The sequence below is a fragment of the Rhinatrema bivittatum genome, chromosome 1, assembly GCF_901001135.1.
Source record: "Rhinatrema bivittatum chromosome 1, aRhiBiv1.1, whole genome shotgun sequence".
In the NCBI taxonomy this organism is placed as follows: Eukaryota; Metazoa; Chordata; class Amphibia; order Gymnophiona; family Rhinatrematidae; genus Rhinatrema; species Rhinatrema bivittatum.
Window position 1 is genome coordinate 521672417 of NC_042615.1, and position 15408 is coordinate 521687824.

The 15408-nt window shown below is 43.1% G+C and overlaps 1 protein-coding gene across 1 annotated transcript in view; it reads right to left on the minus strand.

Annotated features, from left to right (window-relative positions):
- Positions 1-15408, minus strand: part of FAM189A2 (family with sequence similarity 189 member A2) — a 174656-nt gene that overhangs the window by 38466 nt on the left and 120782 nt on the right. Inside the window, exon 8 of the mRNA XM_029615947.1 lies at positions 5370-5499. Coding sequence (XP_029471807.1) covers positions 5370-5499 — 130 coding nt within the window. The remainder of the gene's footprint in view (positions 1-5369; positions 5500-15408) is intronic.

Consider the following 15408-nt stretch of genomic DNA (forward strand, 5'->3'; position numbering starts at 1 on the left):
ACCAGTGTGAGGGAAAGGCTAGAATGGCAAATGCCTAAATGGTTGTCCTAAGATAAATGCTTTGAACTTATTTGTTGGGGAAATGGACAGGCTATGAAGCTAACAATAGGGAATATATGGAGAACCCCATTTTGTTTTGGGAGACTGCGAAAGTTGTTTTGAGAGGGGAGATAATTAGTTACACACCTCGCAGAAAGAAAGAGCTGGATAATGACATTCTCCATCTAACAGATTCCTTACAGAATTTGCACAATCGTATGATTGGGAATCGCTCTCCTAAACTAAGGAAAGAGTATTGGACAATTTCCAAATTACTGAATGATAAATTGCACCAAAGAGCCCTCTCTTCACTATCTCATCTGCAACATAAGTTTTTTCTCTATGAAAATAAATAGGGTAGAGAGTGTTGGTGAATTTGGTAAAAGCAAACCAGCAAGCGGTTTGTGTCACCCATATTAAAGATAATAATGGAAAGATGCTTACATCGTCCACAGAAATTTGCAGGGCACTTCGAGATTTCTATCAGAGTCTATACCCTGCAGAAGACTGTGATAGTGAGGATATGGCCCACTGCCTGAGGAATGTTGCGCTTCCCTCTTTAACTCCTCAATAGGTAGAAGCACTAAACAGCCCTTTTCACATAAAAGAAATTAAATTAGCAATAGATAAACTTCCCTTATTAAAATCTCCAGGCCTGGACAGGCTGACGGCTCAGTTTTACAAGGCCCTTAATTCAAAAGTGCCCCTGGCTCCTAAGGGTTTATTAGACGCCATGATAAAGGCAGTATGCCTGATTCCCTTAAAAGTGCAAACATAATAGTATTGCCCAAACCTGGGAAGGATCCATCGTTAGTGACCTCATATTGTCCAATCTCATTACTTAACTTAGATATCAAACTCTATGCCAAAGTGCTCGCCAATAGGTTAAAAATGATCCTCCCCTTCCTTGTCTCTAAAGAACAAGTGGGCTTTGTTCACGGGAGATGAGCAGGCTTAAATGTTAGGTGGGTCTTTAATGATATTAGAAAATTGAAGGCACTTGGGGTACTTGGGGTAAGTTTTGAAGGCGAAAAGGCATTCGACAGAAATCTCTTGTGAATTTTTACATAGCCTCTTACCCCTTTTTCAGGCTGAAGGGATTCATCTTCGATGCTATCCATGTCTTGTATTCTAATCCTGAGGGAACGAGTAAACAGTTGCTTTTCAATGTCCTTTTCCTCTCAAGAGAGACAAGGCAAGGATGCGCGTTGTCCCCCATGTTATTTATTCTGACCCTAGAACACTAAGTTACCATGTTGACTAAACTACTGGTGGAAGTTTCCTTTCACGCATGTGCTTCTTTTCGTAGATGACATTTTCCTTTTTCTTCCCAGGGCGCGGGAGTTTTTACCAAAAATGCTGGAGTTATTTAAATGATACGGCAGTTTTTCAGGGTTAAAGTTAAACCTAGATAAATCAGAGGTTCTGGATCTAGCTTGCACATTACAACCGTCATGTGCTGACTTTCCTCTCAGATGGGCGATAGACAAACTGAAATATCTTGGTATATATATCCAAAAGGACCCTAAGCAGTGGTACATAGTTAATGTCCCCCCTTTGACTGCGGGATTTCAAAGGGCGTGCGAGAAATGGATGTATTTTTCTATTTCCCTCATGAAGCGCATAGCTGCTTCCAAAATTATTGTTTATGCTGCAGATGATCACAATACTGCTATCTCGTAAAGATATTTTGGCTATATCTCACGCTTGGTTGCCATTTATTTGGAGACAGCAAAATCCTAGACTATCCCAAGCAAAGATTATGATCCCAAAAGAGGATTGGGGGGGGGGGAGGTGTAACTTCCCCAATATTAGGTCTTACAACTATGCCTGTAATTTACGCCAGGTGGGGGACTGGTTGGGGAATAGGGGAGTTTACTCAGACTTGGAATTAGAATGCACATCGGTGGACCCACTTTCTTTAGCTTATATTCTCCATATGCCTCACAGCTCCCTCCCAAATCCTTTAGCCTCTTCCTTATGGATTACAGTAGCCCGGGCGGCATGGAAATTTATGAGAAGTAAATTACAGTTACCGTGGGGATCCTCAGTCATACTGCCTCTAGTAGGCAATCTGGACTTCCCTCCGGGGGATAAGGTCAAATTTTATAAAAAAAAATGGGCCATGACGCATCAGGCAGTGGTATCAACTTTTATTGATTTTCAGACCAAATCGATACATTCATTTCAGTACTGCATATCTCATTTAGGGTTTCAAGTACAAGTTTTAGTTTATTCTCGGATAAGAAGTTATATTAGAGCTACCTTTCACCTCAACACTGTTAAATACACCTCAGGCCCTTTTCAGAGATTTTTTGTGTTATGTAAGGGAGGTAAACATACACGTTCATCTTTATATAAATTTTACATTCCATTACCTTATACATACTCTTGGAATCTATGGCTCGGACTTGGGGTAAGGAGTTGTATTTGAATGAAGATGATGTGTTCAGGACATATATGGGTTAGCTGAGGGAGTTAGTTACAGAGAACTACAATTTAAAATTTTAAATAGAATGTATTACTCCCCCCAACAAGCTTTTCAAGCTGGGATTTCCAGACATGGCAACTGTCCTAAATGCGCATATAGGAAGGCGTTCCTAAGTCATTCTTTCTGGGACAGCCCTATGATTCAAAAATTCTGGCAAGCTATATTTTAATCGATGAGTCAATGATGGTCCGTACCTATAGAAGGCTTAGCAGAAGTGTGCATTTTAGGGAAATCTGTAGACATAACACCTTTGGGCAAAGAGGGAGCCATTCTCATATACAAGAGTTGCCTGGTAGGGGAAGCAATGCATTTTATCACATTGGTTGGATGAAGCTATGCCTACTTTAACCAAATGGCATAAAAATATGGTAGCACTACTTTATCTGGAATCCCAGTCTATTAAAGCAAAACCTCCTGCTCGAGCAAAAGGATTTTATCACTGTTTGGAAACCATTTTTTTAGTTCTCTGCCAGCCGACTTGCAGCAAGTGGTTGTATGCAATGTGAAATATTTTATTCTGTAAATCAGAAATGATGTTCATATTAGAGAGATCTCATTCTGCATATAATTTCACTGTGTTCCCAATTCCCGCTGCAATTCTGCATAGAGGAAGTTACTATTGTAAGCCCTCTGCTATTTACGGTGACTGTGTAATACCCTTTATGCCTTGTTATGTTGATATCATGCTGATCTACATTGGTTATAGGGATTATTTTGGAGCCTGGTGCTAGGAGACTGGAGGGAGGTGGGTGGGGGAAGGGGAATGGGATGAGGTTTCGTTATTATACCATTCTGTTGCATCTCTTGCACTCAAGTGTTGGTTGTTTGTTAATAAGCATTTATTTTATGTGAAAACTCAATAAAAAAAAACTATATGGGAAAACTTATCTGGCTAATTTTGCTATCTGGACTGTCTCTGAATATAGACCCCACAGAGACCGGAAGGGCAGGGAAAGGTTAACAGCACAGAGAAATAGACCTGTATGTTAGAAGTATAAATCTGATATTTAAAGCTGAACAAAATGGGGGGATATTACAAATAGACAGGCCAGATTAAAGAACATAGAGAAGGGCCCAGAACAGAGCCTATAGATTCACAACACACAAGGCCGATGCAACATGGACGCGCTAAAAACATGCGTCCAAATGCGTGCACAATCATCTATGAGTTGCCACGCTAAAAAGGATGCGCTAGGGATAAATTGTGTGTCCCTAATGCGTCCATGGCATCCAGCGCCCAGGAGATGTGGCTGTGTGTGGATCAGAAAAACGGATGCTCAATTTACGAGAGTCTGTTTTATCCAGCGGCAGCTAATTTACTGGCAAAATGAATACACACAATATACATGGCCTGGAGCGTGTATATTGTGTGCCCTGAAATTTTTTTTTTTTTTTTGTCAAGACTTTTTTGCATGGTGCTGCTTTCTGTGGTTCTTCCTAATTAGTATTGTAATGATATTAAATAGGGGGAACCACAGAAAAGCAGGTTTTTTTGTTTTTAAGTTGAGCCCTTGATGCGTGGGAAGACTTTACACCTGCTCCGGGGCAGGTGTAAAATTTACAGGTTAAAAAGTGCAACTCGGACGACAGGGATTTTTTGCATCGTGGGGTAATAGCTAATAGCCTCATCTACGTGGAATTTACATGTGATGAGTGCTATTAGCTATGCATGACATTTTGGACACGCTGATCCCTTTATGGACGCATGTCCAAAACATGAATTTAAATGCTCGTTAACCTATGCACTGGGCTGGGCACATTTTATTGCATTGACCCCAAGGAAAGTAGGAAAAAGAGAACTCAAGAAGGGAGACCCTGAAGAAACTGTTGGAGGGGTATGAGGAGAAACAGAGAGTTTGACTCATCCAAGACAGAGACAAATCATGTACTCCATCAAATTCAACTAAAACCGATAGGCAAAATATGGTAGTATGAAAGTTTGTTTTAAAATTTCTTTCATGGGTTTTCTATAGTTTTGATCATGAAGTCAGAATGGCCAGCATTTTCACAGTAAGAGAAATACTGTATGTTAAAAATAGAAATAAATAGATTGCTTTGTTGAACGATTAATTTTGGGTTTGAAAAAGCCATCCAATGTGATCCCAAATAGCAGTCCTGCTGGACTACATTCTGAACTGCTAGTACGAGTCTGCTACAAAAATATTTTTAAAAGTTACAATATTTAATTATATATGAGTATAAGGTTTTAAGAACACAAATTAAAAAAAACCTCTCATATTGTCTCTGTAATTTTTCCCTATCAGAATGATCCTACAAACAGAAATATATACATACTCCAGTTCTAAATTCACATCTGAAGAGGAAGCCTATGAGGCCTCAGAAGCTGATGTTCGATACCACCTTTTGTTAGTCCTTTTAAAGTTCTCAGTCTATTGATTCTTCAATTTTCTCTAGATCTCCTATAGCTCCTAGTCATCTATAATACATATTTAATAAAACTAAATGTTTTCTCAACAAGCTCAATGCAAATGAAGCTGCTAGGTACTGTTATTTAACAGGATTTCTATACCGTCATTCAGTTATACCATCAGAACAGTTTACATAATTAAGAAAATAAATACATAGTTATAGTAAAATATAGGATAATTAAGATTAAGAAATTAAGATACAAAACTTTTCAGTAAGATATCATGTAAAATAATGAAAATAAAGGTCATAATAAAATATAAAATAAGTAAAATAGAGATAAACAACATAAAACCAGATAAAAGAAATAATAGTTTACAGACAGACAGCTCAATTATAAGCTCTGCTAAACAGCCAGGTTTTCAAGTTTCTTTTAAAAACCTTAAAATCAGATTGCATTCTTAATTCCTACCTGCTCATGACTACTTTGGCCCACCACGGCTTCATATGGAGGTGGTGGCTCCAGGGGACAAAACACTTCAACCCCTTTAATTCTAGCTCCATAGATGTGAGGTAGTGGGATCACATCAGTACCCAGCATCCTGAAAGAAAAGAAAATATTGATATTTTTCCCAACTTCATGCAAGCGGCCATCTTCCTCACAATGATAAAGTCAACTGCTCTATTTAAAGGTGCTAAAATGGCAGGATTCTTGTAATCACTTACTAGATCTTTTCTAGCATATTTTGTAATGTCAGAAACACCCAAAGTCATATTTTACAAGAGGTGGAAAGAAGCCATGCTTGGGATAGGTAGTTAAGTATTGGAGAAATTACTTACCCGATAATTTCGTTTTCCTTATTGTAGATAGACAAGACTCCGGACCAGTGGGTTTATGCTTCCCTGCCAGCAGCTGGAGACTGAGTAAACTGATGTCACAATATATATATAGTCCTGCAGTGACCCCAGACTGCCAGTATTCTCTTCAAAAGCAACTGTGGACAGACTAGCAAAAAACTTGATTAAAACCAGGTAGCCAGAACTGTACTCAACCAACAAAAAATACTGAACTCACGTAAAATTCTAGGTACCCCAAGCTAGGGCCTAGATAAACACTTACCAGTAATCTCTGGGAACAGAAAGCCCCACAGGAGGATATCCAAGGAGCTCAGGAGGTGATACTCCTCTGCATTCCTGACCTTATCCAGGGACGGCAAGGAGATGGACTGATTCAAATTAAAGTCAGAGACTACCTTGGGCAAGAAGGATGGAATGGTATGCAGCTGTAACACCCCCGGAGTCACCCGAAGGAATGGCTCCCGGCAAGACAAGGCCTGCAGTTTAGAAATTTGACGTGCTAAACATATAGCCATCAGGAACACATCTTCAAAGTCAACAACTGCAAGGAAAGGCTACAAAGTGGTCAGAACGTAGGACCCACCAAAAAAATCCAGCACCAAGTTAAGACTCCACAAGGGAACTGGTTACCTCAAGGGAGGCCTAAGATGCTTCACTCCCTTAAAAAAATGGATCACATCAGGGTGAGACGATAATGAATCACCATTTACTTGGCCCCTGAAACAGGTAAGAGCCACCACCTGCACCTTCAAGGAATTAAGGGCCAATCCTTTATTCAACCATTCCTGCAAAAAGTCCAGAATGAGTGGGATCTTAACTGAAAGAGGAAGAACACCACTCTCCTCAGACCAGGCCTCAAAAACTCTCCAAACCAGCACATAAGCCAAGGAAGTGGAGAACTTGCAAGCACGAAGTTAAGTGGCAATCACCGCAGAGGAATAACCACGCTTCAACAGGCGAGCCCTCTCAAGGGCCAAACTGTAAGACAGAACAGAGTCGGATCCTCATGAAGAACCAGTCCCTGCTATAACAGATCCATGTGTGGCGGAAGGCAAAGAGGGGTCTCCAACAGGAGTCTGCGCAAATCCGCATACCACAGATGCCTGGGCCAGTCCGATGTCACAGGCCTTCGATCTTGCGAATTATCCTGCCCAGCAAGGGTCACGGAGGAAAGGCATAAAGCAATCTGTCTTCTGGCCAGACCTGTACAAGAGCGTCTATTCCCAGCATGCACCCCAAATCCTTCAACCAAGTTTCTTCCTGGCTCTGGGTTCAAATTCCACCCCAGAAGAACTTTTTGAACTGGCTGTGGTGCCTCCATCATTGATTCATCCAGTATCCTCTCAACGCACTTTGGTCACTTGCCCATACCGGTCACTGGTTCCTCCGCAGCCTCATTTGCTAGGGTCTCCGTAGCACCACCCTCTGGGCATTCCATGGTTCTTTCCTCTGGGGTCTCCATAGTGACACTCTCTCGCTGGCCTTTTCATGCCCTCTTTCTTTGGACTTCTCAGAGGAGCTGTGTTTGGACTCCCGGAAGTGTTTGAGCACCCCACAGGGTCTTCCTCAGTACCACCTATAGTGTCAATCTCAGACTGTTGCCATGACTCAGTCAGCTTGCTGGACCCCTCTGCCAGTCACTCATCCAGTTCTTTCATGAGCTGTTGGTACTCCTTGTCCAGCTAAGTCTAGATATTTCCTCCCTTGTCTGGCCTGGACTCTTGGGAATGGGCTCCCTTGCTCCATTATCCTGGCTGCCCTTTCCAGCCACCAAACCTCGAACTTCAAATTCTCCCTCTGAAGTGGCTCTTGGGACTGGGGAACTCTCACTACAGTGAAATACATGGCTGTTCCTTTCTTCCAGCCCTCTGGCTGTTTTTACTTCACCTGTTGCTGCAGTATCCTGACTGCTCCACTCCATGTTTTCTCATGGCTGCACACCTCAAACTGCAGAGTAGTTTGCTTGCTAGAAGAGGGTCCCACCCTATTTCCATTCACCGCATTCATAGCTCACTCTGGCAGCTCTTCCTGGGCCACACCCTGCTCAGCATAGTCCTGCTGCACCAGTGTTCCTTCCTCTTTTCTTTTTCAAGGCCAAGAAAAACATGTAAAACCCCCCCCCCCCCCCCCCCCCAATAACCAGCATTAACTTGCTACTGCTAAATCCCTATCTACCACCAGCAGAGTTTCTTTCCTTAGCAGGTTCAAGCCTACCACTTTCTGGCTGTCCCTGCAAAGCCCACTCACAGTCTCCTCTCTACCCGAAACTTTTTTTCCCTTCAGTGCAGCTTCTAAGCCATATCCTTTCACAAGCCACCGTGCTCTGTGCACACCTGCGCTTTGTACTTTGTTTTAGAGACACAGGACTCCTGTGTTCTGAACTTCGTTTAGAATCACAAGTCCTCTTCAGAACTTTCTGTATTCCAAACAGATACTTTGCTTCTTCTCTGCTGCAAACGTTTGACCTCCAAACTGCTTCTGGCAGGCCACACATACACCAAAATTTCTTTGGAGGCTGGGTTTTCCTGTGTACTAGGTTTAAACAAAAAATTCCCATGCATGACACCATATATTTTATTTATTTATTTTATTTAACACTTTTTTATACCGACCTTCATAGTAATAACCATATCGGATCGGTTTACATAGAACAAGGGTATAACTGAAGCAATAAATAAAATAGTAATTAACAAGAGAGGAGAATAAGGCAAAAGTTACATTTAACAAGGAGTAAAAACTTGGGAAGCTTAAAGCTGGAAGAAAGAAAGGCAGGAGGAATTATAACATAATACAAAAGGAATTTAGGTTAGAGCATAATGTGCTTTAACCTGTGATTGTCCTTCGTTCAAAAGGATAGTGGACCTCTATCCTCTATGTCCATGAGAGATAAAATATGATTAGTGATTGTCTGGAGGGTCATCGAATGCTTGGTGAAATAGCCACGTCTTGAGTTTTTTTCTGAATGTAGTTAGACAAGGTTCTAATCGGAGGCCTGAAGGAATATATGGGAACGAATGGTGTTTCCCTGATACAAACCTGGACTGACTCTAGCCTTTTTTAAAGCACTATCTTTATTTGACACTTTAACACAGACACATTAGTAGACTGCCTTTACCTTCAAAACAGTGTACCCCAATTACTCACAGCTAGTGCCGCTTCCCTCAGTACTCATACAACTTCTTTACAGCTCAGTATTTGGACAGCAACATTCTACAAGAGCTGCCTGCCTTCTGGACACCCGGGCCTGGTCTAACTACTGGGTCCCAGCTCTTATTCTTCCCCTGTTGGGCCCTGCCCACAGAGCTCTCTCTCACAAGGGGAATTAAAAGGGACCGGGCACCTAGCCTGGTCCTGCACCGGTTTAAAGAGGAACATAGAGGCATGTAGTCTAGCCTGCAATAAGGTGGAAATAACCACTTTGGAATATCCCCTCTATCTCAGTCATCTCCTCTCATAAGCGAAGTGAGCAACCTGACCCAAAAATATTGGGCCCCTGGTGGAAAATAGTCGACCAATGTCCGAACCTCAGGGGCCCATCTATGGCCATGTTGAATAGATCTGGGAAGTAGGGTCAATGTGGCCACTTTGGAGCTACCAGGATCATGTTGCCTGGATGTTTCTCTATCTGCCGTAATCCCTTGTCTACCAGAGGCCACGGAGGGAAGACAAAGAAGAATCCCTGGAGTTCACAGCAGCTCCAGAGCTCTGATTCCTTCCATACTGTGATCTGTTCAGTGGCTGTAAAATCACAATGCCTTGGTGTTCTCTTTGGTTGGGATACTCCCATCTTTCGTTTCGTTTATTGTATTTCTATACCATCACATCAGATGTGCCTTCACAACGGTTTACAGGGTTTAAAACATATAATAAGTACAATACATTTATAAAATAGTAATAACTAACTGTTAAAAAGTATGAAATAAGTTAGTTATTAAAAGCAGTAAAAGTGAAATATGACACACATCGCTGCCTCCGACAGCTCCGATTCCCTAGGGATCTTTCTCCGACTGAAAAAAATCTGCCTAAACGTTGTTCACTCAGGCGATATGAGATGCTGCCAGCAGCTCCAAGTGCTGCTGTGCCAAGAGAATCAACTCCTGGTCCTCTCGAGTCACTGCTTGTTTCTTGGTTCAGCCTTGACGGATGATGTAGGCCACCGTCGTCACATTGTCTGATAGGTTCTGTACTAGATGGCTACGTAATATTGGCAGACAGGCAAGCAACGCAAAATGCACCGCTCTCGTCTCTAACCAATTGATAGATCAAGAGGCCTCCTTTTTTACCTCTGGTCTTGCGCAGTCTGATCTTGCCACACTGCACTTCATCCGGAGAGGCTTGCATCAGTGTTGACCATTATCCAATTCGGAACCTCCAATTCCACACCATGCTCTAGATTGGTGTGAGTAAGCTACTATGAAAAACTGTCCCTAGCTTCCCTCTCTAACAGAGGAGGAGGAAGATGAAACTCTTTCAATAACAGATTCGAGCAGGAGAGAAGAGTCCCCCTGCAGAGGTTGCATGTGCGCAAGTGCCCAATTTATTAATTCCAATGTCGATGCCATAGAACCCAGGACCTGTAAATAGTCCCAGACTTTGGGCACCGAAAGCTCTAGCAGAAGCCTAATCTGAGTCTCCAATTTCAGCAGTCTCTCTCCATGAGAAACACTCTCTCCATCATCATGTCGAATTGAGATCCCAGATACTCCAGAATTTTAAAGAGGATTAAATGGCTCGGTGCTAGGTTCACTACCCATCCTAGAGACTTCAAGCATATCGGTACCTTCTATACCGATTGTTCACAGAGGTCCTCTGATTTTGTACGAATGAGCCAATCATCCAGATACGGTTCCACCAACATACCCTCCTTTTGCAATACATCTGCCCCCACCACCATCACCTTGGTGAAGGTACGTGCAGCTGTCACCAGGTGAAGGAAAGGGCTTGAAACCGAAAATGTTCCCTTAAGACCAAGAACCTTTAGTCTTTGGCCTGATGGCTATATGAGAATTCTCTGTCTTCTAGAGGTGAGAAAGCCAGTTCCCCATTGGAATCCTCCGATGTCTCATGATCCAGCACCCGAGCGCATGAATCACTGATGTCCTGCCCACATGTTATGGGCAAACAGGTTCACCTGTTATATACATCTGGGGGAGGGGGGAAGGGCCAGAAACAGAGGCTGAGAGGTATAAAGTAGGGGTACAATCTCTAGGAGGGCCCGAGGTCCAGGCTGGGAGACCTTTGGGCTGGTCATGGCAGGGAGACATGGATCGATATGCTACCGATCTGATTACAGGATGAATACTCTACGATATATATCTTGGAATGTGGGGGGTATAGGAACACCGATTAAACGCCAAAAGATATTGAGTGCACTGCAGCGCCAGAAAGTGGGCATAGTGGGCTTGCCGGAGACGCATTTGTCCGCTGGGGAAAGCGTTAAACTGAAAAAACAGTGAATAGGTCACTGCTATTATGCCCCGGCAGCAGGCCGTAAATCCATAAGACTTTAAAATTTGATCTTTTACAACAGCTAGCTGATGAAGGGGGGGAGATATCTTATCTTAGTGGGCAAGGTCCAAGGCCAAGATGTAACACACTGTAATATCTATGCACTGAATTCCTATGCCCATGCCTTTTTACCAAGGCTTAGTTCAAAGGCTTATCCCGCTTATAAGAGGCCAATAAATCTTGATGGGGGACTTCAACTGTGTGCATGACCCGAGTCTAGACAAATCTCAGCCTTCTCGATCTCTATCAGACCTCACTGGAAAGGGGGTTGCTTACCTATGTGCAGAGCTACAACTACTGGATACATGGCGCGTACTAAATCCCACCAAAAGATATTACACCCACATTTCGAGGGCCCACTCTACAATGTCAAGAATAGATTATGTCTTGGTCTCGGCCACCCTATTTTCTAAGGTACGACATGTGAAAATAGGCCCGATAGAGATATCGGATCATGCACTGATCTGGATTGACATAGATGGTGGGAGAGGGGGCACCCAGACTCTATTATGGCGGTTTCCTAGCCATATGATGGGAGATAGGAAATGCCAAGACTTTCTGCACGAGAAGTGGAGAGAGTATGCACAACATAATGACGCACATAAAAGTGATCCCTGGTTATATTGGGAAACCAGTAAAGCTGTAATGAGAGGGGAGATCACATCCTTTATGATTGCGAAATCTAAGGCAATGACCAAACGAATACTTAGTCTAGAACTTAGGTTACAAGGGGCTAAAACCCGCCTGGCACGGCAGAATACTACGTTGGCCCACATAGGATATAATGATACTTTACATACTTTGAACTCCCTTCTTCATGAGACAGCTAAGCAGATGTTGAGAAAAGGTGCACACAACTTATTCCGATTTGGAAATAAATCAAGGTGCTTACTGGCAAACATGGTACGGATGGCTAGGGGGAAGACAATTATAGATAACCTGAAGGATAGAGCGGGTAAGCCCTTACAATCTGGAGAGGAGATTTGTGCTGAGTTTCGCAATTCTATGAGAAGCTCTATACCGAAGATAGGAGGGTCTGAGCAGGAGGAGGAGTTTTTTTTAAAGGGCTCCAACTTCCGCGTATTACAGAGGCTCAATAAGCCCATAGAGATAGGGAAATTAATTAAAGTTATTAAAGATATTAAACCCAATAAGACCCCGGGCCCAGATGGGCTAAGTGCAGAATACTATAAGAGTCTGGTCAACCAGGCGACAGGGGACCTACTTGCTTATTTTCATGAGGCTCAGTGGAAGAGGTCATTTCCTGTGGGAGCCACAAAGGCATATATTACTGTGTTGGAAAAGCCTGGGAAGGACTTGTCCTCCCCGGCCTCCTATCGGCCGATCTCTTTGCTTAACTTTGAAGCTAAACTGTTCGCAAAAAATTTGGCCGATTGAATGAAGTATTTCCTACCATTATAACTCAAAATCAGGTGGGATTTGTTAAGGGGCGCTCTGTTAGTACAAACCTGTCCAAATTATTGATAGCTATGAAGGAATGTCAAAAGCAGGAGTCAGCAGCGATGATCGTTGGCTTTGACTCGGAGAAAGCTTTTGACAGGGTGTCATGGGAATACCTCTTCTCCATATTACGCCGATATGGCTTCTGGGGGAACATCATAAATAACTTATCTTTATTGTATCAACAGCCCAAATCGGCGATCATAGCTAATGGACACGTATCGGAGGATTTTTGCTTACATAGGGGCACTAGACAGGGATGTCCGCTATCCCCCCTCTTGTACATTTTATCCATAGATCTGCTTCTTCGGAAGATAGAGGCAGATCCCCTGATTACAGGTTTCACTTGGGGGTACCAGGAATTCAAGGTCTCTGCTTTCGCGGATGATGTACTGGTCTTTCTCACCTCTCCTCAAAGTTCGCTAGAGTCGGTTCTCAAACATCAGGATCTATTTGGGTCTTTTGCTGGTTTGAAAATTAATACAGACAAATCGGAGGCTATGGAGTTAGGTAAAACAGTCAAGGAGAGATGGGTGGGGAAGTTCCTGTTGAGGTGGGTGCATATGGAAATGAGGTACTTGGGAATCCAACTAGTCAGAGATGTGGATAGGAAACATGAGGTGAACACAACTCCTCTGCTTAAAAACATGGAGAATACATTGAAGATTTGGGCTACTCTGCCGGTGTCTGACGGGAAAAATCTTTTTGCTGAAGATGTTGGAGTTGCCCCGGTGGCTCTATGTTATGCAACACATTCCATTGTGGCTAACTAAGGGGGAGATATCCAAGATTAATCGGGTTATGCGGAGGTTTCTGTGGGGGGGATGGCCCGCCCGGTTGCCCCTACATACCTTACAATTGAGTAGGAACCAAGGGGGCTTGGGGTGTCCCAATTGGAGGAATTATAACCTGGCCTGTATACTGCGTCATGTACAACATTGGTTAGATGGGACAGGGAAATTCACACCACTAGAATTTTTAAAAGCAGGGATTTACCCCTATAGGCCGGAAAATATTGTGCAGATTCCCAGCTCACAACTCCCAGCCTCCTGCAAACAGCATCTACTACTTACCTCCGGCAGAAGGACATGGAGCTTTTTATGCCGCAATAAGCTAAAACTGGGAAAGTGTGTCACTCCATTTCTCACTCTGGGCGGGAACCTGCAATTTGAGGTAGGCCTTGATAGCTTGGTAATACGGAGATGGAGCATTCAGAGTTTAAACTGTGTACATCAATTCTACGACTGGTACATGGGGGTGCTTCGAAGTTTCAGAGATCTGCAGGCCATGATTTTGCTCGACTCCTGTGATTTCTTCGCCTACTTACAAGTGAGGCATTACACTACTCACAACTGCTTGGAAAGGGCTACGAGATTATTTTACACCTAGGAGCCCTAGGGGCAACTCCTGTTCAGGTTTTTCTAAAGTTTTGAAAGAGAGCATACATCCTACTGCTCTTAGGGCAATACAAAATAAGTGGGTTCTACAGGCTGACCTGTACTGAGCGTTGGAGGATATTGTCAAAGTTTTAGACAATTGTTATAGTCTGTCCGAAAATATGGGGATCCAGGATGTAAGGTATTGCACTGTATGTACATGTCTAGAACTAGGATGTATGCTGCTAAATTGTGCGATTCTGATATTTGTTTGAAATGTCAGAAGTGCAAAGGGTCCTACTTCCACAGCTTATGGGAATGTGAACAGCTGATTCTCTTCTGGGAGGAAGTGATGAACAGTCTTAGCCGGAATCTATCATTGCGCATATCCCGTGGCCCTAAACTATGCCTCCTGCGACTCTTCAACAACCCGGTACTGAAATTGATGGCACATGATCAAGTGTTCTTAGGAAAAGCGTTACTCATTGCTCTACAGATGATTACCACCAAGAGACCACGAGGAGGGCACTGGCACTCTAGATTGGTGACATTGTTGCAGCATGAATTTATGACAGGCAGTAGCCAATCTTTGGTGCCTCGATCTACCTGCTATTCCATATGGGACCTTATTTCTCGATACATGGATTATGACTATACAGCCTCTGCAAGGGATACCTCATAGCTCTAGGATGGACTGAAGTTTGGCTCCTGAGGGGTAGGGTGGGGATTGGGGGGGGGGGAATGGGGGGGAATTGGAACAGTTCCCCTATGAGGAAAGGCTGAAGAGGTTAGGGCTGTTCAGCTTGGAGAAGAGATGGCTGAGGAGGGATATGAAAGAGGTCTTTAAGATCATGAGAGATCTTGAACGAGTAGATGTGACTCGGTTATTTACACTTTCGAATAATAGAAGAACTAGGGGGGGCATTCCATGAAGTTAGCAAGTAGCACATTTAAGATTAATCGAAGCTCTGGAATTTGTTGCCAGAGGATGTAGTTAATGCAGTTAATGTAGCTGGGTTCAAAAAAGGTTTGGATAAGTTCTTGGAGGAGAAGTCCATTAACGGCTATTAATCAAGTTTACTTAGGGAATAGCCACTGCTATTAATTGCATCAGTAGCATGGGGTTTCTTTGTGTTTGGGTAATTGCCAGGTTCTTGTGGCCTGGTTTGGCCTCTGTTGGAAACAGGATGCTGGGCTTGATGGACCCTTGGTCTGACCCAGCATGGCAATTTCTTATGTTCTTATTATTGTATTAGTGTCATACCACACGTTTGCGTTGTTGTTAGTAAAGTAAAAATTGTTCAATAA